Genomic DNA, 18113 nt, shown 5'->3' with positions numbered 1-18113 from the left:
GGGAAGTGGTTCTTCCTTCAGACCCCCCCCCCACACACACACACACACAAAGTGTTGCTGGTGGCATTTATGGCCACATTCTTTTATGTTGCTGCAGGCTCAGGCCCTTCCCCAGTATGTCAGCCCCTTTTCAACGGGAATGCTGAGACTCTGCCTCAGCGCTACTCCAGTGCCAGTGCTGACAGCGGGATCAAATCCAGGGATGCTTTGGGGGTATGTTTGTGTGGGGACCACCCCACACCACAGCACAGTTCAGCTGGTGGTGCAGTGTCGTTCGACATTTAAAGCAGATATCAAAGATACAGTTACTGGCAGTTAGCAGGCGAGCGCTACCTTGCAGTGTTTCCTTCTGTCCCGGCTGCTGCTTTCTTTGTTTTTCAGACCAGCTCCCTGCAGTTGGATGCCACAGCCTGAGCTGCACTCCAGCTCGCTTTCTGTCGGAGGGAGTTAAGGGCTGTGCGGAAAGGGTTACCCTGTAGTGTAGTCACTGGTGGCACTGGACCTAGTTGCATTTGGCAGGCGTCAGGAGCCCCTCTGTGTCAGCTCTGCCCTTACTGGAGTGACAACGACGTTCCCGATCCCTCATCTTGGCTAGCGTGTCCTCTGAGCTTTCCATGACAACACTGCACCTGGCCTGTGAGCAGCCACTTATTCCTTCACTGACACCCTTGAAGCCAAATTCCCCCTCCCCTGAAGCACTTTACACGCAGGCCTAAATCAGATGTAGGAGCTTTTCACTATCACAGGGCATGAGGCATTTAAACAGCAAGCCGGCTCACCCAGGTAAAACTAGAACAGAAGGTGAAGACAGATATATTTGCAAAAATAGCTTTGTTCCCAAGCCAAACCTGTAAAAGCACTTCTATGCCATGAAATGTGAAGCAGCTGTTAGTTACAGATAAATAGTGCCATTGATTCAGGTCAAGGTAACTGACTAGTGATGAGGAAAAGCGCGACACTGTTGCAGACAAGTGTTTGCGGCTCTCTGTCCATCAAAACAAACACCTCAGGACAAGCAGGATTCCAAAATGGCCTCTTCCATGATGCCCCGGACTGGAGGGGGGAGCAGGAAGAGACTACTCTCCTTCATAGGACAGGACCTCTTGACCACTAGAGACGTTATGAATCAAGGCTTGTTCATTTTTAACCAGTACATGGGCATTGGTTGCATTCTGGATTCAACAGAGTTGACTGAGCCTGTACTTCTATTCTGCCTGGGTGGCAGGCAAGTGAAACTGGTGAAATTTACACGTTTCCTCCAGGAACTACCAAGCTGAAGAGAGCAGTGGCCAGAAGGTTCGTGATGCCTGTTTCATAGCGGCATTTGTCTCAGGCTGCAGCTTTAGCCTTGGCACTGGCAGGCCTGCCTTACACAATTATGCAGTATGGGGACCAGGATAAATACCCAACTGGATATATGGATCTCGTCCCTCCCTTGCATGGGGCGTCTTCGGAGTGCAGCGTGTGGCATCCTGAACTACGCTAGAGAGCAGGCAGGCGAAGTCCTAACCCGCCTCTTGTTCACTTGCTCAAATGACAATGAGCTTTCCCAGCTAAAATCCGTGCATAAGCCCATGAGGGGTGGACAACAGCCCCCCCCCCAAATCTTTGCATATGGAAGATTATAAATGAGTTGGGAAACATGACCAAATCATTGAGGAAGCAGCTGTGTGACTGGCATCAGTTCCGTCACAGGGACGGGGAAGCGGCTCGGCCATGCTTTATTGCTGGATTCCGCCTCATTGGGTGTGAGCTATTTAGACAGTTGGTCTTCCTGCCTGTCTGCTCCCGCACTGAGCCACTGCCCCTTTAATGGTGCGTCTAACATGCTGGCACAGGTTTCATTACCTGCACTGACCTTGAAGTGCCGGAAAAGAAGGTGGACAGAACTTCCTTGGAAACTTTGCACACGCTATCGATACACGAAATGGGGTACTTTTGTCAAACCTGCCGGGTTTGCAGGAGGCTCCCTAGAATTAAGAGCAAACAGAAAAGTTCTCCTGCTAGGTGGCTCGGGCTCTGGAGTGAGTAGCTTGTATGTTCCCCACACAGCTTTGCTCTCCTCCTCCTTACACATAGGAAAGGAAGGAGAGGGTGCGGCCCTCCGGCATCTCTGCTTTTGCTTAGAGCCAGGCATCACGGCACACAAATTGTGAAGTGCATAAATGAGGGCTAGGGTCTTATTTACTCCAGTGTCAGTGTGCACAGCCCTGATTTGGATTAGGACCAGCATAGAACTGGAAGGGCGAGTTAAACCTTTTCCCAGTCACCACCACCATTTACTCCCTGAAATTGTTCCCTGAGACTCTCCTCTGCTCCACTGATGCCAGTGGGGACTTCCCTCCATAGGGAATGCATTTTTTGGTGATGGTGGGAGATGGGCAGAGGAGAAGTTTCGTCCTCCCCTCCCCACCAAAAAATCAGTCCTGACCCAAATCGTGGCCATGTGTGCTTTTATTAGCATAGTGGAAACCCAGCCCTCAGCAACATGCTTCACAATCTGCGTAACAGGGAGCTCGGCCGAAAGACTGTTTCTCAAGCGCAGTGCGATGCACCATCTGCAATGCTGCCCTGAAGCACCTTTCTCTTCCCCCGCCTAGCAGAACACGAAGGGCGGCAACGGGCCTCACCAGAGGCAGCACTGGCCCTTTCCGGTTCACAAAGGGCTCGCCTGTGGGGTTGGCACTGTACCAGAGTCCTGCTGCCACCAAGAAGCACCTGCACCTTCCGGCCGATTCCTTGGAACTTGGAAATCATCTCTGCATGTTTATAGCATATTCCCAGACTCGCTGCACCTGCCTGCAGACAAGCAAGGGCAGAAAGTGTGGGTGGGAGGAGGCGGGGAAAGCAAAAGGGTTTTTTCCAGTGGTAGCATCTATTACCAAAACACGGGAGGTGGATGTTAAATATAACTTTCCAAATGCTTCTTCAGTGGGGAGTCCAATCTTTCAACAGATGTGATCAAACACTACCTTGCTCATAACAGCAGTGAGTGACAGGGAAGGAAGGAAGACAAGGCACTATTTTTGCATGTGTCTTTGGAGATAGAAAGGGGTGGAACGATGGAAAAACTCAGGTGAGCAGTAATGAAGTGGTAGCTTCTGAAGTGCTGACACACGTCATGATAGGCTGCGTAGCCACAGCCCCAGGCAGAGCCCAACTATTCAAGTATCTGTGCTGATCCAAATCCACCAACCCATTCTAGCAGTTTAGTTCCACCAAGAACAGGTCTCTTATACATCGAATGGGTCTTCACTGCTCATTCAGGACCAAGCCACCCCATAATACTTGGCATGACCACAGGGAACAATGTATGGTTGCTGGAGGGTTCATTCCTCCACAGCTACTGTGAGGATTGCAGCTAACCCCCGAGGGAATAGGGAATTCTCTTCCATTTCTCTCAGGTTTCTATCTGTGCACCTACAGCATTTTTAAAGGTATTTAAACCTAGATCCCAATCTGGTTTCATCCAGAAATGTTGCTTGGCCAATTTGTCTTGCTGTTATTGTTACCAGCCTGTCAAGTACATTTTGCTTGAAATGTTAGATTTTCTTATGAAATGGGGTGGGGACGGGGGGGGGGGGGGTGGAGGCATGTGGGTCCTCTTGACTATGGTAGCCAAGCCAATGAATTCTTTTGGTGACATGAAGCTATGCAGATGTGTTGGTGAATAAGAACACAGTGTAACAATGCTCAGCATAATTTAGGCATTTTGCAAAAACGAATAGGTAAGTGGTGGATACTTGATCTGCTTCACTGGGGCCACCTATGTGGCCATTCGGTGTGCAGGGGCTGAAAACACACAGCCAGCTGCTGTCCTCCACTGGATTCTTCTTCCAAAACACGACCAGGAAAGGGATAATTGGTGGGAAGCAGCTGGAAGCTAAAATGGAACCACGTTTCTTCTGCACTACCATCTACCGATTGGTTGCAGGAACTGACTTTTGCTGCACAGAGACTTAATTCTATCCAACAGTGTTACAGTGTTGTAAGTTAGCCTTAAGCACTTTGGTGCCTGTTTGCAAGTAATTTCTGTTTAACTAATAAAATAACCAAAAACTGAGCTCCCAATCATCAGCCCATAAAATTACGTGCAGGGCTCATCAAGCAGCGCTGCTTCGTTGCATGTAGCGCACTGTCCAAGCGCAGCCACCAGAACATTCCTCTGCGCCTCGGCTTCCTCTCCCAGCTGTGGATTATGTGCAGCCAGCAGCCACCATGCCCAGGATCAGATGTTTTGCACTTCGCAGTAAATGCTCACGACACAACTTTTTGGTGCGTGGCAGGGCTGCACACATCTGGCTAGCCTCGGGGAGGGCGCTGACGGGGAGCCGCTCTGAGGACAGGAGTCCTATAAACAGGTCCGTAGTAAGTATCTCCAGGCTTAGCGAAAGAATCTCCAGCTGACAAGCACATCTGTTGTTATTTGAATGGGCATGTTTGTAGGTTTCTATTCCATGTGCCCATGTTTCAAATGAAGCCATTCGTTTTATGGGTTTGGAGGGCATTATGGAAGGCTCTGTGCTTAATGATGGATGCTCCCGGTTTCTCTTCCTTGAGTAAAAGGGAATGCTGCTTGTTCTTTTTCACAGGTACGCGTGTTCACCTTTTCTGTGGGACAGCATAACTACGATGTCACTCCCCTGCAGTGGATGGCGTGCGCCAACAAAGGTAGGGCGGGTGGCCCAAAGGCAGAAGTACCACCATGTGGCCTATAGGACCTGACCTGCAGGTTTCCCAGAGGCTGCTGGTTAGCTGCTGCATGAGCAGAATTCTGGACTAGATAGGCCTTTGGTCTGATTCAGCATAGCTTCTCTTGCTTTCTTATGGGTATACTGTTCGTGGGCAGAAGGACTGGAGAAAAAAGTGAATTTCCCATTTTCCAGTGATCGTGACTGAGTGAAGCAACTTGCCTCTCTCAGCTGGGGAACCTCAGCTCTTCTTGGTAGTGTACTTCAACATAATCCATCTGATCTGTGTAACTAACTTCTGCGTGATGAAAATAACCTGATTCACACAATTAGCCATGGTGAGTTGTCACCACGGGCTGATTCAGAGTAGCTTGTTGGGACATCTGAACGCAGAGCATTTTTCTCATCAGAGCTGTTTTCCATGAACAGGCCACCCTGAGAACCTATGAGTTGTTCTTGGATTGATCAGGGTGGCTTGTTGTCAGGGCTGCTAATCCTGATGTCTGAACGCAACAAGGTGACATCATCATGGGTTGTCAAGAGTGGCTCCCGCACGCCCAGCAAGGCTGCAGTCTCACCAGGGCTGCCTCCCCTCTCCTCCTTTGACCATGTCCTCCACTCCATGTGCCTAAAAACTGAGAAGAAAGGATACCGGAGAGTGTCCCAGATGCATTTCTAACCTATTATTTTAATCATCGTTGTTGGTCTCGTGTAAATGCACACATTCACAAGCCCACTCTGCTAAATTTCTGTAACTTTTCTCTCCACTTTCCTGCTCTTCCATGAAATTGGTGTATATTTACCAATTTGCCTCACTTGTTTGTCTTGAAAACTGACTCCTCTCGCTCCCTGCCCTGCCTTGAAACGTGCGTGCCTTTGTTGATCCCCATCATGGCTCTGTGACACCCACATCTGCCCGACAGCCAGCAGCAAAGACCAGCAGAGGGAAGCAACAAATGCCAAGTGGGGAAAGGGGAGCTGGGAGGAGCTGGCAGCTGCAGGAAACTGAGCTTTGCAGGCAGGCCTAATTGCTTTGGTACTCCGTGAAGCATCCTTTGGAGGAAAACACTGTGTTCGCTGGCAAGGCAAGTGCCGACGGGAAGGATGAAATTGACAAGGAGATTGACAAGAGGGGGATAGCCGTACATCTGGCAAATTGGTGCGCAGGTGCTCTTGTGCTCCTGTCCACTTGCATAAGACCCCAATTTTTTTTTAAAAAAAATCAAGATTACTGCATTCATAGGGGCTCAGAAGATTGTGTGCATTTGGTGACCTGATGGGGGATCCCTCATGAGCCAGCAACCCTAGCAAACCAATTGCAGAAAGCGTGCTGAGACAGAGAAAGAGGAGATAATGCCTGGGAGGTATCCCAGTGATGAGAGGGCAGTAAGCCTGGGGGGGAACGAGGTATAGCAAGCTGCAAAGTGCTGATCCTCTGTTGGAAGCGCCAAGTAAGCCCACAACCCACCGTGGCCTCTTCTCAGGTGGCTTAGCAGAGCATGCAAACATGCCACGTGATTGTGGTGAGAGCTGCATGAAGACAGCAAATGCAAAACAACATCTCTTATTCTGATGACCTCAGATGTGAACGCCTTGGCCCAGCCCCACCCCCACCCTCTTGTCCCAAGCCCAGCAGGCCCAGCATCTGCAGCTCAGTGGCAGAGCTTATGCATGACATACAGAAGGCCCTGGGTTCAGGCCTTGGCATCACCAGGTTGGACTGGCAAGGACCTCTCTCTGAATCCCCGGAGAACCTCCAGTCAGTTTATGGACAGTGCTGAACTAGATGGACCTGTGCCACCATTCAGTGCTTGTGTGCTGTTGTATGAACAGATAGGAAATCACATCACCTATTTTATTTCTTATTCTCTGAGACCAGTATGGCAACCACTGCCTATAGTTATGCAAGTCTCTGAACCTGCCTCCTCTTCCCATTCCCTTTCTGTCCCCCTTTATCTTGCCCATCTGCCTTGTACCTGAAACGTCCTGCTTCTGCTTCGCATTGACCCAAGTTGGCCTTGTGTGCCATATTGTTCAGGAGCCCTGGGTTCCTTCGGCACCCCCTCTGTCGGTCAGCAGGTGGCAGAGGCCGGGAACCTTCTGGCTTGCAGTAATCCATCTCCCCACTGTCCTGTCTGCTGGGAATAAATCTGGCCATTCATGCCCAAATTCCTGTTCTCTGCATTCTCTGCTTTGCTTCCTTGCCCTTTACAGCCTCATCTCCAGGGGATGTTAGATCAGCTGTACATGTAGGAGCTTATTCTCATTGTGATTCAAATGTTACAATTCCCCTCACATTTTAACAATGCCTGCAGGGCTTGTTAGCAGCCTTCTTTGCACATCACTCTGTGTGTGTGTGTGTGTGTGTGTTGATTTCAGCTTCATCCCACTGGAGGAGGCTGTGAAGAAGAGTTTCCCAAGATTTGTGTCATAAACTCACAACAGAGTTTATAGCTGTTACCATTTCTTGGCCAGTTCCATATCTCCTCTTTTTTCCAGAATGCATCAAGTCAAGCAATGGCAGAAGCAATTGTCAGAATCCGCTTTAAGCATTTTTTAAAAATCGTGCATGGAGAGCTCCACACTAGAAGCACCACTGCTTCCTGCCTCAGCTGCTTAACTTGAGTAATTCATGTGTACAGAGCCCGGCTCACCAGGGTTCAGCCTCAGAACCTGCTGTCAGTGCTCGGCTTCAAGCTATCTGAAGTAACAAAAAAGAAAAGAAAGCGAAGGCACGAAAGCAAAGTGGTGGTGGAAGAGGAGACACAGGCAGGGGCAAAGGGGTGAGGGGCCTGGGCTGGCCCAGCATCGTCTCTTCCAAGAGGCCTGAGAGCTGCAGCTGAAGGGTGCGTGTCCTGGGAGGTGTGACAGGAAGAGAGCGGCCTGATTTCCACCAGCAACTGTGTAGGTGGGGAGATTCATTCTGCTTCCTGACTCCCAGCTGAGCGGAGTAGCTGGTCTAGGACCTTTGGGGTGCAAGCAGCCCACCTCTCAGGGAGCGAGCGAACACAGAGAGCAAGTCGGAGTGTTCAGTGGGGGAGGTCCCTTACAGTACTGTTCCTCCTCCTCCTCCCCCCCCCCCCCCCCCCCCCCTTAGCTCCCCCACCCCAGTTTTCTTCCTTGTAACACATTCCCATTTACTGGTTGGACTGTGCTGTTAACCTTTAGCAAAGACAGGCGAAAGCACAGGTTGTTACAACAAGCCCTGTTTGACGGTAGAATCAAAAAGGAAGCAGAAAGAATAGACTGAAACGACTCCGTAGTGGTGGTCGTGTGCATTGTCTGTGCCATGTTTGTTTTCCTGCCTGAGGCCAACAAGGCCTGCACATGCAACAGTTGCAAGCCATTAGCCCTGCTAGAGGAAAAGGCAGGTGCAGTAGAGCAGCAGGTGCCCACCCGCGAGGCAATAAGAGAAGGTGAAGAGGTTGTAGACGAAGCAGTGGAGCTGCAACAGCTCAGCAGAGTACAGAAGCTAGAAGTGCAACAGCAAGCTGAGGCAGAAGAGGAGAATCCTGAGGGAAAGGAAAATGAGGACGCTCCCTGGAAACGGGTAACAGGTGCAGAAGAACTAAAAGACCCGTGGAACCAGTGGAATTCTCGGACCGCATTCAGTTGCTCAGGGATGAGGCTGGAGGGCAGCCTGCTGTGGAAAAACTGCAAGACATTGGGTGCAATACTGAACAAGAGGCTAAAGGTTAGCAAAGTAGTGGCAATGATACCAAGGCTGACAAGTACAAGAAGAGAAGAGTGCTAGTTGTGGGAGACTCCCTGCTGCGTGGGATGGAAACACAAGTATGTCAGGAGAGACATCTCCAGGTATCTCCCTGGAGGACAGATTAGGGATATAACTGAAAGATTGCCAAGGCTCATACAGCCCACTGGTACATATCTCTTCCTTCTTAAACATGTGAGAACAAATGACACTGCCAAGTGAAGCTTTGAAGAGATCACATCAGACTTTGAAGCTTTAGGGAGGAAAGTCAAGAACTTTAGAGCCCAAATAGCTTTCTCTTCAATCCTTCCAGTTCTTGGAAGAGGAATAGAGTGGGGGGAAATACTCCAAGTGAATGCCTGGCTACAAAGGTGGTGCCAACATGAGAGATTTGGATTCTGGGACCATGGGCTATACTTCCCGGAAGATGGGCTGCTGGCAGGGGATAGACTGCACCTTACAAGGACTGGAAAGAAGGTGTTTGGCCACAGCATGAGTAAGCTTATCAGGAGGGCTTTAAACTGAATCCTACAGGAGAGGGAGAAGTACACCTGGATGTAACAAGAGACAAAGGGTTATGCACCACAACAGGGAGAGCAGCTCTAACGGTGCCCTAACCGTCAAACAACGTCGGAAGAAAATTAGAGAATAAAGTGCATGGTATTCAGTGTCTGTATACTAATGTCCAGATTATGGGGAACAAACAGCATGAATTGGAACTCTTCATACAGTAGGAAAAATATGACCTGATAGGTATAACGGAAACTTGGTGGGATGGCTCCCATGCCTGGAAGTCAACCATTGAAGGATATAACGTGTTTACAAAGAACAGAAGGAACAGAAAGGGAGGTAGAGTTGCACTGTATGTTAAAGATGCACATCTCTGCACAGACATGCAGGAGGATGTGCTTAGTAGCCCATTGAGAGCATCTGGATTAATATAAATGGAGCAAGGAATAAAAGGAACACTGTGGTTGGTGTTTATTACTGACCACCCGGTCAAGGAAAAGATGGAGATAAAACTTTTGAAAAGCAAATTGCCAGTGTTTCAAGGAGCCATGATATCATCATTACAAGGGACTGCAATTTCCCCAATATCTGTTGGGAGAGAAATTCTGCCAAACATGATATCCCTCTATAAGTACCTCAAAGGCTGTCACGAAGAGGAAGGTCAAGATCTCTTCTTGCTGATGCCACAGTGTAGGACACGGAATAATCAATTCCAGTTGCAACAACCCAGATTCAGGCTGGACATCAGGAAAGGCTTCCTCACTGTCAGAGCAATATGACAGTGGAACCAGCTGCCTAGAGAGGCGGTGGGCTCTCCCACACTGGGGTCATTCAAAAAGAAACTGGACAGCCGTCTGATGGGATGGTGTAACGTGGTGTCCTGCAACAGCAGGAGGTTGGACCCAGTGGCTTTCATGGCACCTTCCAACTCAACTATTCTACGATCCTTTGATTCTGTGATGGGCTCCTCTAAGAGAGTCCTAACATGTATTGTTGATAATTTCCTCCAACAGAAAGTGGGGGAAGGAACAAGAGGAATGGCTTTCCCTGACTTGATACTAACCAACAGGGAAGAACTAGCAGACAAAGTGGCAGCTACAGAAACTCTCAGGGAAAGTGACCACGCCATACTTGAATTCTTAATTTGAAAGGGAGTGAAAGCCAAATGTAGCCACGCATGTACCCTGGATTTCAAGAAAGCCAATTGTAATAAACTCAGAACAATGACAAATGACTTTAATGAGAAAAGGAATCCTAGATGGGTGGGATTTTTTTAAAGGAAATTCTAAAGGCCCAATTACAAACAGGTCCAACAAGGAAAAGGGGTAGAAGACAAGAGAAGAAGCCCATGTGGCTTCACAAAAAGTTTACAGATGATCTAGAAACAAAGGACATGTATAGGAAGTGGAAGGAAGGCTAGGCTACAAAGGAATAATGCAGTCTGCAAATGCCTTGAAAACTATGTAATGATTACTAGAAGCCAACATGGATTTCTCAAGAACAAATCCTGCCAGGCTAATCTGATTTCATGTTTGATTGGGTAACCTCCCTGATGGAGTGTGGGAATGCTGAGAACATAACCTATCTTGACTTCAGCAAAGTTTTTGACAAAGTGCTCCATGCTAATTAGCAAAGTGCTCCAAAGTGCTGATTAGCAAACTAACTAAAAGAAAGATGCAGACAAGCTGAAAAGGGTTCAGAAGAGGACAACAAGGATGATTCAGGGACTAGAAACAAAGCCTTATGAAGAGAGATTGAAAGACCTGGGCATATTTAGCCTCAAAAAAAGAAAACTGAGAGGAAATATGATAGCACTCTACAAGTACCTGAAAGGCTGTCACAAAGAGGAAGGCTTCTCAGTCATCCCAGAGTACAGGACATGGAATAATGGACTCAAATTACAGGAAGCCAGAGTCCAGCCAGATACCGCCAAATCATCATCATCATCATCATCATCTCACTGTCAGAGCAGTACAACAGTAGGGAGGTTGTGGGGTCTCCCACATTGGAGGCATTCAAGATGCATCTGAGAGGGATGGTTTAATTTGGAGTCCCGCACTGAGCAGGCTATTGGACCTGATGGCCCTTTGGCCCTTTCCAGCTCTACTGTTCCATACTCTATGATTCTTTGATCCTGCCGCAATAAAATTGCTAGTTTCTTACAGTGTGCCTCCAGACTCTTGTTAGTTTGTTTGTCTGTTTTGCTATGGAACCAATGCCCCAAATGGCTACACATCTGGGATTTGTCCCACTTGAGCATGCATGCAATGCCTCCACTGAGTGATTCTAGTCAGACCCATCTGGGATCAGTCGACAGGGCCTTTAGATTAAGATGATTTCCTGGAAGACCTGAATGCCAAGACCTTCAGTTCTCGGGGCATGTGGCAAGAGTTAAACTCATCATTACATGCAGAGACATGTGTTGAAGCCCCAAAATAAGGGTACCTTTTTTAGAAATGAAAAGCAGCTCTGGGAGGCAAAGATTTTGATCAGAAAATGTGTGGGGAAGGGGATAGAAGTGTACTATCAAGCAACCTTTCTATTCAAAATTCCCCCACCAGTTGCTTCTGCTCCCACCCACCACCCACTGGATTGCTGATATTTGTTTCTCCTCTTAAATGCAGCTCATTTGTTCAAATTTGTCTCCCAAAGCTGATTTTCTTTTAAAAATAAAGCAAAATCTTCACCAGAAAATAATTGTATATAACATCTAGTTAATGACTGAAAGCTCCTTAAAAAGACAAAGCTTTTGGCAGCTATTTTAACTAGCAAGCTCCTTTTGACTTTGTTGTTGTTTTTACTTTTAGGCTCTGGCAAGTATTTGACCCAACCACAGCTCCCAGTTGCCTCTTTCCATTTCCCCAGTAACTCTTTGGGGCCTTACTTGGTAGCCTGCCCATTTCTTCCTAAGGTTATGTTCTCAACTTCTCTTTCCTTTTGTTCTGAATGGCATGAGGAGGAAGAGCTTTGTTTCTTGAGAGCTTTGTCATATCATGCTGCTAGTCCCCCAGGCCTCTGCTGCTGACATCAAAGGCGCTGGAGAGCAGAAGTGGCATTGCAGGGGAAGGACTTCCACTCAGAACAGCAGGAGCTCCCGAAACAGAGAAATGAGCTTAGGCAGCACAAGGGGGATGTCCCACTGTTAGCTGTTGCCGGTGCTGCCTTGAGTTGATCAGCAAGAATAGAGAGGACGCGCGTTGGATTGTTGAATGAGGTACAAAAATGAGCATGTTCGGCAGGAGTTCTAGGACAGGCATCTCAACTTTGAGTGGGGAGATTTTCTCTTGGTGAAAGCAGCAGAAACGGGGTCAGGCTTTCTCGATCACACACACACACAACTTTTGGTGCTTCCAGGCAAAGGGCTCCCAGCACTGCCAGTCAAAGGCAACTCTTCTGTGTCTTCCTCCTTACAGGGTTTTCTGTGGTAAGAAAGAAGATGGAAGAAGCAGCAGGGAGATGCGGGAGAGTTACAATCTCTGGGTCCGCCATAAATGGTGTGAATGAGAGAGGTGCTGTGCAAGCCTCATCTGGGAGCCTTCCCTCGCATCCTCTGGATGCCTTTTGAAATGCCAGGGATGAGGCAGCGTAAGGACGCTTTCTTGCAAGCAGGGGTCAGTTCATAGAAGTCCAAGCTCCCCTCTTCCCTGATCCCCAGGAAGTTCCCTGAACAGCCTTTCATGTGAGGAGAGAATCCTCACCAAGCGAGGGTGTTTTTCTTTCGTAGCTACACAGTGAGCAAGGAGGAGTGGACACGCTTCCCTGTGGAGTCCCAGTGGCTTCTAGCGCTCCATCCCCAGTGCGGTAGCAGCCACAGTCTGCCTTCAGTCCCCTTGAGATCGGCCCCGCCGTTCAGATGCAAAACCTCATGCTCTCTTCCTTTGATTGCCCGCAAACAGCCAAGCTATTCCTCACCACAAGCTGCTCTCTCAGAAAGAAATGGCCAGTACTTGGTTGCCACCAGCCCTCAAAGCAGTTGGCCATGCCTAGAAAAGCCAAGGAAGGGAGTGGCCCTCTTCATGTGATTCGAGCCAGTGCCGTTTCCTGTAGCGATGCATTGTTGGAGTGGCACGATTGCAGCTTCCTATGGTTGAATCCCAGATCATCCCAGCAGCATCTGAAAGCTGGAACACGTGGGTTAGACGGAGCCATTCCATCATCCCCCTCCTGTTTGGGTGCTGATGTGGGTCATTCTCTTATGATTGCCCTGTCCCATTTGATCTGAGCCTTCAGAACGCCCCTGGGGTAGGGCGAGATGCACCATGCCATGAGACAGCCTGGCCAGAGCCATCCAAGGCTTCTCACCCCATCCGAGGCATCTCCCCCATCTTTGTTCCCTGTGACCCTTCCAGACTGCACGATGGTCTTCTCTCCCGTGCTCACCGTACCACGGGCACTGAGCTGATGCTCGGGAGCGGTACTGGCTGGGTCAGGACCCAAGGAAGGACTCGCTTTTCTTGCAGACAGCACCACTTGGGTGTTTGCAAGGCTTTCTCGCCATGCAGCCCTTTACATGCCAGAGCAGCTCAGCTCAAGGTGGTCTTTCTGCAGCCCTAGCAGCACAGTGTGGGCTGGGACCAGAGGAAGCCCGAGCCACGTACAGGCAAGTGGCTATCTCAAGAAGGCACGTGCCAATACAAGCCCTTCTGACTCGCTGGGTGGCCCAACTTTTCCTGGGTTGTTAATTAAATCTGCTGCCTGAACAGGAATTGTGGGGGAGAGATTGCCACATCTTACTAGATCAGCTTTCATTTGGCACTCGATGGCAGTTAATATCTCAGTTTCCCTATCTACAAAATTAAATGAACATAATGGCAAACCAAGTCACTTATTCCTGATGAATTAGCTGAAAATGAAGAGTGCCGGAAAGAAACAGATAAAAATGTCATATATAACTCCAGAGTTCGTATGGGGACATCTAAACAGATATGGTCACTAAATCGGCAGATGCTGCTGAGTGATTGATTGCTCTGCAGGCAGCTCGGTTCACAGATGCTGTAGATGGGCTGATAGTTGTACTGGGCAGAGTAGTCGGCTAATGCGCTCGATGGACGGGTGCCACGGATTGCTGGAGAGAGCCACAGACGTTGCTTTGAGAGCGTCGGGTGCTAAGCAGACTGCCGTTATCAGGCTGTTCCTGCCGCTCTCTAGCCTGCCTCATACTCCTCCCGGCCTGCAATCTTCCTCTTGGAGAGATGCAGGAGGTTGGTGAAGCCATCCTGGGCAGCAGCTGCAGCGCATCTCCGTGGGGTTGGCCCCTGCTGCCGAATGCATGTTCCATTTCTGCTTGCAAAAGAAACCAGGCCTCTGGCTGGGAGAGGGAGCAAGAGAGAGAAGTGGGCTGGAGATGGCCTGGGTGGGGTGACCAACTCCCGTGAAAAGCGGGTTCTCGCTGTGGCTGCTGTGGGTCCCTCGCTGGCTTTAGATTTGTTCGAGGGGTTTTACTTCATCTGTTGGGAATGAGAGGGGCAGCTGTCCTTGGTGCACATTCCCAGCTTGTGTCACTCTGGAGGCATGAAAGGAGAAATCCTGGGAATGTGGGACTCCGGACTTTGAAATGAGAGGAGCGGAGGGGCTTATTCAAGGCCATCCCCTCAAGCACTCAGGCAGGCTCTGGAAAGAACCACGAGGTAGAGCTGTCAGGCTGTGCGTGAGAGAGGAGCTCAGTGCCCAACAAAACTGGTGTGATGACCCCAGGGCACGGCTGTGGGAGAAGAGGGCGGCTAGCAGGGAAAGGAGGTGCTCGCTTCCCCCTGGGCCTGACATGTTCAGGAGGGTTTCCAGATGTAGTCCTTAGACTGGGGTCAATGAACCGCTTTTTGCATGCTCAGAGATTCTTTTGAAGTGATTGTGTTTACTGAATATACTTTGGTGAATAAAGAACATTTGCAAAGGTAGGGTCTGCTGTTTGGAATAAGTGAAGGGAAGAAAGCCCTGCTCACAGCAATGTCCCGCTTTTATTCCATTTTTGCAAGGAACCCCGAACGGCTTGCATAACCCTCCTCTGCATGTTATCTTTCAAACAACCCGGGGAGGTTGTTCAGGCTGAGAGTCAGTGACTGGCCTGAAGTCCTTGGTGAACTCATCTGAGTTCAGAGGCTTACAAGCCTCATGATTATGGCATTGAGCCCTAAGTGGTTCCCATTAGAGTTCATCTATAAAAATAAAATGATGGCAATTATTTAAAATAATTGTGATTGTATAAACTAAATAATTGCATTATTTATGTGGGTTACTTGCTGTGTATGGCAATGCCTCTTTCTTTTCAGTACCTTCCTGCAGCATTTCCAGTGTATCCTTCTCATCTGCGTCTTCTAAGGAAAGCCCAAAAGTATGAGCTCTCCTCATCTTTACCAGGCTGTGTCACAGGTGCTTGTCCAGTCTCCTGGGACCTCCCATCTTCCAGTGCAACAATTCCCAGACACTTTACCTCCTGTTCTCACCAGCGACATTGCCCTTCTTTCTTCCTGTCTTCTCATGCTTAGAAATCCCTCCCAGAATTGCCCACGTGGTCCTGCCTCTCTTCCCTGCAGTCCTTCCTCCTCAAATCCCAAAGCTTTAACCTCATCCCCAACTGAAATGAAACCTAAGTAAGTTTCCCAAAATGTGTCGACATGTTATCCGCTTTGCTTCTTTCTCGTCTTCTCAGTCCCCGTCCTCCTTTTTGTTACCTGAATTTGCTTCCCCTTTGTTGTCTCCTCACTACTGATATTTAGATTTCAAGTTCCTCAAGGCAGGAATCTGTTTTTCTTGCTAAGTTGCGTGTATGGATGGTGTTGCCTTAATAACACTTCCCCTCTTGCTTTCATCTCCACACCCCTTTCTTCTGGCTCTTACAAAAAAGCATAATACATGTTGTAGAAGTAGTTCTAGCTGCATTCGCTGGGCCTCTGCTAATGGGTGTTGAGGTTTGAAACAGGAGGCTGTATATGCAAGAATACAGTCCACGCTTTAGGCTACTAAAATCAGTGGGCATGCTCTCCCTGAACTCGCTTTGCAGATTGTGGCCAGCAGCATCTGAATCTGGCTGGATGAACAGCAGGGGCCTAGTGCTGAAAGTGGCATAAGGGCAGCCATGCTGAAATGCATCCCCGAAGTTCACTGCACCACTTTAATTCTTGTTTCTTGTTTTCAAAGGTTATTACTTTGAAATTCCCTCCATTGGGGCCATCCGAATCAACACACAGGTAAGAAAAGAAAGAAGAACACTCTGGGTTTGATCCAGACTTGCTCTCCAAGAATGGAAGAGCTCCTTCCATTTGAAGAGGTAACTAGGACACAGCGGCAGCTTCCGACCAGAGGAAGGAGACCAGATAGCCGTTTCCTCCCAGTCCCTTTGAAGCCATTTCTGTAGAGAGCCCTCTTCCCCCCAGACCAGTCTGGGACATGGCCCTGCGGGCTGCAGGGAGGAGGGGAAATCAAAGCCGGTGGCCACTGCACACGCTTTCTCCAAGTCAGCAGAGCACAGGTCTGGATCCAACCCCACGTTTTCGACATGCATGCATTCTTTCCTACCCTAAAAGGACCTTTGTCTCCATCCAAGCTGCCATTTTGCATAATATGGAGCAAATGAGAATCAGAAAAGCTTGTTTCTGGCTAGGTGTGGATGTATGTTTCATACACTTTGGGCTGGATGTTCACTCACTGGTATGTCTCCTGATGCTCACCCCTACCCTTTCTCTTTATGTGACACCCGCCATTATAGTCCGAATGTTGTCAGACCACTTATAGCACAACTTGCTTATAAGCTGCATTTTCCCCTGCGCGGGGTGTGAGTTTGTGCACATATATCAATGTGTGCTGAAGTGAACTTGCAGAGCCGGGATGAGGGACTTCAGTAAACTGGCGGGCCTGTGGGAAAGAGGAAGTGTCCTTTTGGGGGCCTGGCAAAAAAGCAGTGAAGGAGCACCTTAGGTTGCTTTCCAGCCTCCCTTGCCCTCCCCACACTTCCAATGGCCTCTCCCTCCCTCCCTCCCAGTCTGCTAGAGAGTAAATGCAGTGCTGTGCCCCAAGGAACGACTAGCTGGAATTCATGTCCACTCAGAAGAGAGTCACATCCTTTCCAGTGGCCTTACGCAGAAGTAAAATATTTCACTGGCACTTACACTCAGGCAAGTCAGGAGAAGGGCTGCACTTGCTTTCGGGAAGTGTTTTTGGTGAATGGGGATGGGGGCACCAATCCCACTTACTTCACCCCTTGGGCAGCAAGAAAGTGGTGGCGCGGCGGTGGCGGCGGCAATGTGCCCCTTGCCTTTCCCAACCAGCTTCTCCCTCTCCAAGACTCTTTGTGAGAAGACAGGAAGAACCGTCATTAAAAAAAAAAAATCTGCTCTTTCATTCCTCTGCCTAGTTGGAAAAAGAAGGGTTTGTTGTTGTCGTTGATATTTTAGCAAAAGACCACTTCCCCTGCACACATCACCTCTTGAACGCCTGCTCCTTCCTCCGCCGTCGCATTTGTGCATGACGCAAGGTCATGCATTCAGCACAGTGGGAATTGTGCTGTGTTCATTTGCGTGTGTCGCAACGGCAGCAAAAGCCTTTCCATAAGTAAAGCAGAGCTGCCTGATTAACGGATCTGCCCTCGGCTTAAATCTGCATTCAGTGGAGGGCTTGCCATGGCCAGCATTAGCCCGCTTCTCTGGGCTCCACTGCCTTCAGAATGTCAAAATTTGGCATGGCTGCTACCTATAGAAAAAATCCTGTTTGCATTTCTGGATGTTAGGAGAGCATCACTATGGCAGAACACCAAGAATATAACTGGGCATGGATGAGAGAACATGATGTGCCCCTTCAAACCTGTGTCCTGAGACAAAGCCCACAGTGCTGCGGACACCGTATTTCATCTCCTGGGGAACTCTGTCCCTCCTGCCTGCTTCTTGTCTGCTCGGTTGCCTCGAAATCCTGTCACCTGTGACTCAGAGCATGGGGACCTTGCCCTTTGCCGCAACCCTCTTCGTTCTGGCCACTGCAGAACTCACAGGCCCTTGAACAGCTAGACTCTGGAAACATGGCAGTGCCTGCAACCTGGAGAAGAAAAGCAGTGGCGCTAGGCAGGTTGGCGTTTTATTGCAGGAAGTCCAGTCAGTGCATCAGTTCCTGTCCCAAAGGATGCTCAGATCCCGTAGCAGCAGGAAACTGTGGTCTGCAGGCCTAGAAAGAGTCCTTGCTGGGCATCTTCTACAAATTCCTACCCAGCCGACTCT

General features: G+C 49.1%; 1 protein-coding gene across 2 annotated transcripts in view; it reads left to right on the top strand.

Moving 5' to 3' along the window:
* CACNA2D2 (calcium voltage-gated channel auxiliary subunit alpha2delta 2) overlaps positions 1-18113 on the top strand; it is a 658873-nt gene that overhangs the window by 554832 nt on the left and 85928 nt on the right. For both annotated transcript variants that reach the window (XM_044451244.1, XM_044451243.1), the window contains exons 13-14: positions 4593-4671; positions 16048-16097. In XM_044451244.1, coding sequence (XP_044307179.1) covers positions 4593-4671; positions 16048-16097 — 129 coding nt within the window. The remainder of the gene's footprint in view (positions 1-4592; positions 4672-16047; positions 16098-18113) is intronic.

Source organism: Varanus komodoensis, unplaced genomic scaffold (genome assembly GCF_004798865.1).
Source record: "Varanus komodoensis strain SLA01 unplaced genomic scaffold, ASM479886v1 scaffold6_2, whole genome shotgun sequence".
Lineage (NCBI taxonomy): Eukaryota > Metazoa > Chordata > Lepidosauria > Squamata > Varanidae > Varanus > Varanus komodoensis.
Note: the sequence above shows the minus strand (reverse complement) of the source record. Positions and strands in the feature narration are given on the sequence as shown.